The sequence below is a fragment of the Myotis nattereri genome (genome assembly GCF_964212035.1).
Source record: "Myotis nattereri genome assembly, chromosome: 15".
In the NCBI taxonomy this organism is placed as follows: domain Eukaryota; kingdom Metazoa; phylum Chordata; class Mammalia; order Chiroptera; family Vespertilionidae; genus Myotis; species Myotis nattereri.
In genome coordinates this window covers 18,320,745-18,330,818 of record NC_138090.1, presented here as the reverse complement: position 1 = coordinate 18,330,818, position 10,074 = coordinate 18,320,745, and the positions used below count along the sequence as shown (strand labels likewise).

Sequence of the window (10,074 nt, the reverse complement as noted above, 5' to 3'; positions counted from 1 at the left end):
CATGTATTTATTATTGAAAATGTACACTTATCTGGTCTCCCTGGGCTGCCTTGGTCAATCCTCAAGGTTAGCAGAAGTCTCAGGACCATTTTATGGAAGTAGCAGATGAGAGTTTGGTGGAGATGCCAACATGACCTTCTCAAAGATCAAAACCTGGAGTCAGCCTCAGTGGGCCGTTTGTATCCCCCATAATATTCAGTCTCAGGCATCTGACATCTCAGGCTCTAGTTATGTCTGAGATGTGGGTCAGCACAGCCAAAGCTGCATTTTTGAGCACGTTTAACCAGTTGGTATCCCATGCTCCAAGTTGCTATCTTCCCCCAACATGCTGGATTGTCAGAGTGGGACAAAAGTGCACCCGGGCAATGGGAAGTCACAGGGAGTCTGGTCCCAGGGTGGCAGAGTTTACCTTGGGCGGGTCATTTAATCCTGCTATGCAGAACTGTTGTCATTTCTATGCCATTCCTCAGTTTAATTAGAACCCAACCCAGTCCTGATGCATGGCTCAGATGGCACAATGAATGTGAAAAAGCTTTGTGAAGATAGCGCCTCTCCTAGGGAGAGGGAAGGGACCCTGGTGTGAGGAGAAACAACCAATACCTGCGGAAAGTGCTGCATACAAGCCAGCCAGCAAGAACAGTTACTCCGGCACAGACTTAACCTGAGACCTCAAAGATGTTTTATTTTCTTTTCCTCTTTTTTTTTTTTTTTTAAGATTTGAGAATTGATTTTTAGAGAGAGGGGTAGATAGGAGGAGAGGGAGGGAGGGAGAGGGAGAGAGAGAGAGAGAGAGGAACATGGATTGGCTGTCTCTTGCATACCCATTGGGTGGGGGGTGGGGGGTCAAGCCTGCAACCTGGGCTTGTGCTCTGACTCAGAATCAAACCGGAAACCTTAGTGCACGGGACAACGCCAACTGAGCCACACCGGCCAGGGCTCTTTTCCTCTTTTAAACACGAGTTTCAGTTCTGGCTTACAATCAGGATTCGTGCACAGAGGGCTTCACAATTTATTTATAATGCTGGTTGTAACTTTGAATTCCATAGTGTGGGCCAGGCACTTCACTTATTTCTAATCTTCACAATTATTCTTCACATTAGAGCTCTCCCTCTGCTTCCGCAGACGAGAATAACGAGGCTCGGAGAAGTTCAAGGACTTGCCCAGTCTGCCCATGAGTAAGGATTGTCAGGGGTCTTTTCTTATCCCGGAACCTGTGCTCCTAGCCCCGATTCCATGCTGCCTTCTCTGCGACAGAAAGACTTTTGAGGCGGGTTGAAGGAAGCAGGGAGAGATGCAAGGAGAGGCTCTTCGATGCTGGGGTACACCCGATGGTGTAAAGTTCACCTCTATACCGAACAGGCAACATACTCTACCGGCCATCTTGGTTGAGGCAACCCCAATTCCTCTTTATTTTTCTGTGACGGCAACCAAGGGAATAAGGCCAAGCCGCTCAACCGCGGCTTTTAAAGGAGCACCGGCAACTCCCCCGGCAAGGAGCGCGGCTTGCGGGGCCGCCCGAGTCCCCGCGTGGCCGTCCCGGGCACGGCCTCCTCGCGGGTTCCGCTCCCCGCTCCGGTCGGCGCGGTCCGGGAGGGGCTCGTGTGGTCCGCCGCCCCCTCCCTTGGCCCCGCCCCCTCCGCTCTGGCCCCGCCCCCTCATTTAAGTACGCGGCGCCGGCGGCTGCGTCGAGCTCGCCGCGGACCCAAGATGGCGGCGTGTGGACGTGTACGGAGGATGTTCCGCTTGTCGGCGGCGCTGCAGCTGCTGCTGCTGCTCGGGGCGGCCGGGGCCCAGAAACTACCGGGCCAGGCCGGCCACGGCCAGGGCCAGGCCCCGGCGCCCAACTTTGGGCCCGTTGCGGGGCAGGCTGGCGGCGGCGGACCGGCGGGGCAGCCGCTGCTCCAGCTGCAGCAACAGCAGCAGCAGCAGCAACAGCAGCAGCAACAGCAGCAGCAGCAACAACCACCTCAGCCGCCGCAGCCACCTTTCCCGGCGGGCGGGCCTCCGGCCCGGCGGGGCGGAGCGGGGCCCGGCGGGGCCGGCGGGGGCTGGAAGCTGGCGGAGGAAGAGTTCTGCAGGGAGGACGTGACCCGAGTGTGTCCCAAGCACACCTGGAGCAACAACCTGGCGGTGCTCGAGTGCCTGCAGGACGTGAGGGAGGTGAGGAGGCGGTCCGGGGCCGGGAGGGCCAGGCCTGGTGCGGGCCGGTGGGTGTCGCCAGCCCGGGGAGCGGCTGACGCCGGTCCGCTGCTCCGCTCGCCTCTGCGCTGCGCTCGCGCCTTCCCTCCCAGCACCTCGCCGGGCGCCTTCCGAGAAGCCGGCTCCTCCCCCACCCGCTCCCTCCCGGCGCGGGGACGGGGGACGCCGACCCCGGCTCGGCGCGCGGCCACGGTCGGCGGAGGCCCGGAGCGGGTTTGTGTTTGGTCCGGTCTTTTGTGTGATGCTCTCCGCGCAGTGGCTCCTCGCGGGAGACCTGTTCGTGGTTGTGCCTTCCGTTTGGATTTGACAATTTGTAGCAACCCTCCTTTCACCCGAAAATGGTTGGCGCTCTTACGCTGTTCAAGAATGGGCTGTTTATTGCCAGAAGGTAGTGTTTGTTTAGGTAACTTGGGTTCGGGCTGATGGGTATTGTTGTCAGTGGCCGGATGTGCTGTCTTTACCCCCATTCTTTTGTAATTCGAAAATTCCCGTGATCTGCCAGGCACTGAAACTAATGAATGGGTGGCTCCCCCCTTCTTCTGTAGGTCTTTTTGGACTGTATCGCAAGTTTTAAGCTCTTAACTCCAAGTGATGTAGAGTCCAGAGCTTGGAAAGTTGGGGCAACATTGGAAGCTGTAATACAGATACAGTATTTGTGATTGGGTTGTGGGGGTCCTGTCTTTCTGACGTCTGAATTAGATTTTAACAGTGCCTCCCAAGGCAATCTAGATTTGATGTTATTTGATGTGATTCAGTTGGGTGACAGAACATTTCTTCTCTAGATTTCATGCTGCAGACATATATGACAATTCTCAGTCAGAGTTTGAGAGCAAATCTGGTAGGGATACTTAAAAAAAAAAAAAAAAAAGGTTTAGGTATATAGTCTTAGGCCCAAAAGTGGACGAGGAGAATGAAGTTGCTGTTGGATACAGTTTTGTTTGGCAACTTGTATCATCAGAGTTGCCCAAGGTGTTCATGGTCATAGGAAGACGACTGGTTTGTAGAAAGGCGCTACTTTTGGCAGTTGTTTCCACCTCCACTCCCCAATCCCACGGCGATATTTGATCTATATATTATATACACAATAGTTCATGAGAGGAAAAGACATACATAATCAGGAGACAGAGAGAAAGGAAGTTTCCAGAGCCACCAGAAATGTGGGGCCTTCAGGTACTTCTCAGCCACAATATGAATAAGTAGAAGGATGATCATCTCTTGTTATTCTTTGTTCTTCAGCCATTCCTAGATAGATACAGCTAAGGCTCTTAACTCTGTGAAGCTTTCTGGATATTCGTTTGGTCATTGACGCTATATAGTAGAAGTTCCCTCAAACTAGCATCCTGATACTGGTTTGTGGCAAAACAGGACATTATTGGGAAAATGGTAAAAAGTGGCCCATCCGGGGAAGACATGTCTCTTTGTGTGCACCAGGGACATATGGAAACATCCACTTACAGGCACAGCCTTCCTTTGTCATGCATGTATAAGTGTGTAGCAGCATGTGTAATCCACAAACAGATCTGACCACTTTCAGAGTCTGTTTAATTTAGTAGGTACTGTCTTCCTGGCATTACTTACTTTAAAGAACCTGGCCTGGAAATGTAGTCCTTGCTCCATTTGCCTGTAAGATTCTCAACGAGGATATTGTTTCAGTAACTACATTTTTCTTCCTTTATGGGATGATATATAAACTCTTTGAGGGTAGTTACCGGGTCCTATATTTCCTTTGTAACTTTCTAGAGTACCTAATTCAGTGCTAAGTCAGTTAACATTGTCGACTGATTGAGGATGAGTAAACTAATGGGTTCAGTTTTACGCTCCAGAGGAAGAAAAGGTGTCATGTAAATTGAAGATGGGGGTATTTTGGTGGTAAGAGGAAATCTAAATTTCCAATTTAATTGATTTTCCTCCAATTTTATATACATAAAAATAAAGAAGAATACCATGAACAACAAGGTATATTCTTCAGAAAGTGGAGCTATTTTTAAACCACTTTTTAAAAAAAGACAGCAGAGGAAATTTTATTTCACTTAGTTTGAGAATTAGTTCAATCTGACTTGTGTTTGAAAGAGGATAACTTCAAGAAGTAAACGAGCTAGGCAGATTTGAAGTGAAATTATGGAATATGCTTTGTATTTGCTGTTCAGTGAATAGGACTATTTGTTGGTAAAGTAGACATGTATGTCTTTATCCTTTTGGCTACAAATTTGAGGAAGATTTTTCTCTGTGTACTTGCGATTAGAATTACAAAAAAGCAAAGCATGTGGGTATTTAAACAGTGCTGTATAGTAAACCACATTTTTTATTTTGGAATGACATGGGAATATATAGTGTTAGGTTAAGTCTATTTTTAAATTTATTTTTTGATTATAGCTTGCATTCAACATTTTTTGTGTTCCAGATGTACAGCACAGCGGATACACATTCATATAGGTTACCAGCTTAAATCTTAAATTTAAATATGTTAAGGTTCTCTGTGGCAGTTCACTTATAAAATGTAAAGGCATTATAGTTACCTTTAAATAATTTCAACTGATACTTTAAATTTGACTACTCCATCATATGCCAACAAATTAAAAATCTATGTAGAAACTGTAGTAAAACTAGGTACAGACTATGAATTAGTTCACAGTTTTTTCTTAATCAGTTTGGCCATTATTTTGAAGGTGTGTGTTCTGTGGGGGATTTTTCCTCCTTTTTAACACTCTCAGATGAGTCATGTTTTTTTAAAAGGTCAAGTACCTAGTAGGCCCACTGTTAAACAGTAGGTGTAATAGTAGTAATGGTGGGATAGTAGAGTCCTGGTGTGTGGGTGTAATTTAGTAGTTCTAGTTAATGGAAAAAAATAACTATATAGTTTAGGGGAAAGGAAAAATACACTGTGGACTGTTTTAATAGATGGAGGAGTAGCAAGAGAAGGTACTCTCTAGTTAGTATTTAAAGAGATATGACAGGCAACTGTAGTATGTGCCCTTGATGGGGAATCGAACCCATGACTTTTGAGAGTAATTTTAAAATACTTAATGTATTTTTGGCTGAAATGTTGTATTTAGAAGTTTTAGATGGAGACCTTGGTTCCTTAGGAGTTTATTAGTGCTGTGCATAGTTTTTCTTAGTTTTGTTGTTGTTGTAAGTTTAAAAAAAACTTTCTAAGTTGTGAAATTTCAAACATGCACAGAAGTAGAGAGACTAGTATGATGTTCCATGTATGATCACCCAGCTTGAATATCTTTTGGGGGTGTGTCACTGGGTTTGGGATACTGGCATATTTTAGCAAATCCCAGACACTATGTCATTTTTCTTTAATACTTCAATGTATGTCTCTGATAAGGACTTAAAAATAGAAAAAAATAAAATAAAACTAGAGGTCCAGATGGTTAGAGCATCTTCCCAATACACCAAGGTTGCTGGTTTGATCCTCGGTCAGGGCACATGCAAGAATCAACCAATGGCCCTGCCAGTGTTGCTCAGTAGAGTGTCGGCCCACGGACTCAAGGGCCATGGGTTTGATTCCCTGTCAAGGGCACGTACCGTGGTTGCAGGTTCCCCAGCTCCAGTAGGGGTGTGTGCAGGAGGCAACCAATTGATGTTTCTCTCTCTCTCCCTCCCCCCCCCTCCTACTTCAATTGTACTCTCTCTAGAAATCAATGGGAAAAATATCCTCAGGTGAGGATTAAAAAAAGAAGAAAGAAAACCTAGAACCTAAGTGTTATTTTTAGTAGTAAAAAGCATCATGCCCTGCCAGCATGGCTCAGTGGTTGAGCATCGACCTATGATCCAGGAGGTCACGGTTTGATTCCTGGTCACGGCACATGCCCAGGTTGTGGGCTCAATCCCCAGTGTGGGGCATGTAGGAGGCAGCTGATCAATTATTCTCTGTCATCATTGGTGTTTTTATCTCTCCCGTCCTCTCTGAAATAAAATAAAAATACATTATTTTCTAAAAAAAGCATAATGTGCCCTGGCCCATGCTTCTCAGTGGTTAAAACATCAGCCCGTGCACCAAAGGGTCTCAGGTTTGATTCCAGGTCAAGGGCGCATAACTGGATTTCAGGTTGGCTCCTCACCTCCACCCTTACCCCCTGTCGGGGTGCGAGCAGGAGGCAACCAGTTGATGTATCTCTCTTATATCAATGTTTCTCTCTCTCTCTCTCTCTCTCTCTCTCTATCTCTATCTCTATCTCTATCTCTATCTCTATCTCTATCTCTCTTTTTCCCTCTCCCTCTTTGCCTCCCTCCCACTCTCTCTGAAAAGCAATGGAAAAAATATTCTCGGGTGAGGATTAGGAAAAAGAGAGAGAGAGAGAGGAGAGAGGAGAGAAAGAATTATGAAATATTTCTTCTGAATTTCTTGGTATCTTCCCTTGATATATCAATTTCAGATTATAATGTCTAACTTATGCACAGAGTGTAAATATTTATTGGAGATGAACTATTTGATATATTGAACAGGAGTTAACATTTCAACATTATAAACTATAAACCCACTTTCAAACTCATAGATGAACATTTTTCTTACATTATTCTTAACCATCCACTTAACTATGTCCTAAGATAGTATACCACACTATCTGTGTTATCTCCTTTAATACTTTTGATAGCCCTGGGAGGTGGATAGTATTATCTTGGTTGAGAAACAAGGCTCAGAGAGATGAAGCAATTTGTCCAACATAACATCCTGAGTGGCAGTGCTTGTATTCAGGAAGTTCTTTGTAACTTCGAAGACCATCCTTTTTCCAATCTACCATTGTTGGTTGCAGCTGGGAAAATTAGTATGTGACTGTTGAGAATGCCAAGGGTTCATAAATGGACACAAAATAAAAAGGGTCACCTGGAATTAGAATCTTCTTTTCTTCACTACCAAAAACAGTTGGATTGCAACAGCTCCTATGCATTGAATTATCGTGGATTTCTCAGGCAGATAGGCCAGCATTATTAGACAAAGCTAATTCAATCACTAGTCTGAGTCTATGATGAGCAGACTTTCTGCTTAATGAAAAGATTTTAAAATTCCGTCTTGCCTTAAGCAGGATTTGTGCTACTATAACGTAAGAATTGAGATAGGTCCTTCTACTCTGTATTGAATCCATGGAACGGCACAAAGAGTAAATGAGAACTGGAGCTGGCGTTGTCATTCACTAGTTGTGGGCTGTGTCAAGTCATTTTATCACCCTGAGTCTCCGTTTCCCTTGTGTTAAATGAGAGATTTGGGTAATAGTACAATTTTAAGATTCCTGTTATTTAATCTGAGTTTTCCCCTGTATTATATTCTCTGTTTGTACCTCGGAAATATTGCGGGTTTGGTCCCAGACTACCACAATAAAGAGAGTGATAATTTTTTTGCTGGTGGAGGGTCTTGTTCTCAATTTGTAAAAAAATGCAACATTTGTGAAGTGCAGTAAAATGAGGTGTGCCTATAGTTTCTAGGATTTATGTGTGTACCATCTCCTGATTCCTTATTCATTCATGGGAGGAAATAAGTGATATGAATAATGCAAACAGCAATTAATCCAAACATTGTTTGGCTTCAGGATATGTTATGATTGCTGTGTTTGAGCCATAGGAATTTCCTCCTATGCTAACTATCTCTCAGTGGTTGGAAACAGTCTAACCACATAATCAAGGCATTATTGATCTCCTATTCTGCACCTATTATTGTGGAGGAACACTTTAGACGCCACCATTGCTTACAGTTGGTTTGATAAATGAGACTGTGATCAAGAAACAGTTATGTAAGAGAGTGTTAATCACTTGGTGTCATAGAAACAGTAAGTTCTTTGGAGCAGCGGTTGCCAATTGGTGGTCCGTGAGGTCCGAAAGGTTGGCGACCACTGCTTTAGAGCAATGAAAATAGCACAAAGTTAAAGAGTTACACATGGGCCGAAACCGGTTTGGCTCAGTCGATAGAGCGTCGGCCTGCGGACTGGGGGGTCCCGGGTTCGATTCCGGTCAAGGGCATGTACCTGGGTTGCGGGCACATCCTCAGTGGGAGATGTGCAGGAGGCAGCTAATCGATGTTTCTCTCTCATCGATGTTTCTGACTATCTCTCCCTTCCTCTCTGTAAAAAATCAATAAAATATATTTAAAAAAAAAAGAGTTACACATGGATGAAACTCAGCTCTGCCACTCAGCTTAAAAATCATATCACTTTTTCATTCTTACATAGGGACTGTCTACTTTAGTTCTGTTGTAAGTGAAGATAATCCATGAATTCTTGAGCTTGATGTATTGTTTTTCTAATGGATATTAAACAAAATATATGGCTATTGAAGTGCACAATTCTAACGCATACCTTCTGAAATCATCTTGTTTACCACCTATAGTACATGCTTTGGAAAATACTAAGGCTGGATTGTTTATCTCTTTTAAAAAAATTATTATTATTACTAGAGGCCCGGTGCACGAAATTCATGTGTGTGTGGGGGTGTCCCCTCAGCCCAGCCTGAACCCTCTCCAATCCGGGACCCCTTGGCGGATGTCCAACTGCCGGTTTAGGCCCGATCCCAGGGATCGGGCCTAAACCGGCAGTCGGACATCCCTCTCACAATCTGGGACCACTGGCTCCTAACTGCTCACCTGCCTGATCACCCCTAACTGCCCCCTCTCTACCAGCCTGATCGCCCCTAACTGCCCCCCCTCTGCTGGCCTGGTTGCCCCTAACTGCCCCCCCTGGCCTGGTCACCCCCAACTGCACCCCGGCCCCCCCCCCCCCCCCCCGCTGGCCTGGTCGCCACACGAAGCCTGCTGTTCAGTTGTTGGTCATCCCTCACTAACCCCCCGCAGCCTGCTGTTTGGTCGTTACTGTGACAGCATCCTGGACAATTTGCATATTCCTTTATTATTAGTATAGATTTTTAGAGAGAGTGGAAGGGGGAGGGAGAGAGAGGGAGGGAAGAGGAAAGGAGGGAGAAACATCGGTTTGCCTCCTGCATGCACCCAGACTGGGGATCAAACCTGCAACCTGGGCATGTGCCCTGACTGGGAATCAAACTGGTGCATGGGGAGATGCTCAGCCAACTGAGCCACAGCGGCCAGCGCTGGATTATCTTTTAAGATGTTTCCAGCTCTGGTACTTTGTGATTCTGTGACCTGTAGAAATACGAAACATTGCAATGGAATCATAAGCACAAGTGTAAAAGGAAGATGCTTATGATTAAGTATGATGAAGTTAAGGGGGCTATACTGACTAAAGTAGAGTTTGAGAATTTTTTCAGAGTCCAGATTATAAAGGGTCTTACATGAACCACTGGCTGGTTCTCTACGTAAAACCCAGAGATAGGATGTGTTTTTATCCCAACCTGAGATAAAAATATTCCTGCAGATAATTGAGAGTTACCTATAAAATAGTGCTGTCATTTATGGCAAATACTTTTTAACCAGAGGCTTGATAAAACGTGCTTTACAGCATATAGTTGCTTAATAATTCATTGTTCTTTGGAAGAAAATAAAATACTTGAACAGTCCAAAAGATGAAATGGTACATTATTCTTTTGTACCATTTCTCCTAATATGTTCAGAACAAATTTAGTCAGCAACAATTGAAAAAGATCTTCTGGCCCTGACTGGTTTGGCTCAGCGGATAGGGCGTTGGCCTGCGGACTGAGGGGTCCCAGGTTCGATTCCGGTCAGGGGCATGTACCTGGGTTGCGGGCACATCCCCAATAGGGGGCGTGCAAGAGGCAGCTGAATTGATGTTTCTCTCTCATCGATGTTTCTAGCTCTGTATCCTTCCTCTCTGTAGAAAATCAATAAAGTATATTAAAAAAGAAAAGAAAAGAAAAAAGAAAAAGATCTTCTGTCCTTTTGAGATATTATATAGTATTTTTAAAAGAATAAGTTAAAATGACTTATAGGATGTCATGCAAATTAATTTT

At 45.0% G+C, this 10,074-nt stretch overlaps 1 protein-coding gene across 1 annotated transcript in view; it reads left to right on the top strand.

Annotated features, from left to right (window-relative positions):
* Window positions 1–1,707: 1,707 nt before the first annotated feature.
* GLG1 (golgi glycoprotein 1) overlaps window positions 1,708–10,074 on the top strand; it is a gene marked incomplete at its 5' end in the record, with an annotated part of 112,198 nt that continues 103,831 nt past the window's right edge. The window contains one exon of the mRNA XM_081108086.1: window positions 1,708–2,160. Coding sequence (XP_080964212.1) covers window positions 1,708–2,160 — 453 coding nt within the window. The remainder of the gene's footprint in view (window positions 2,161–10,074) is intronic.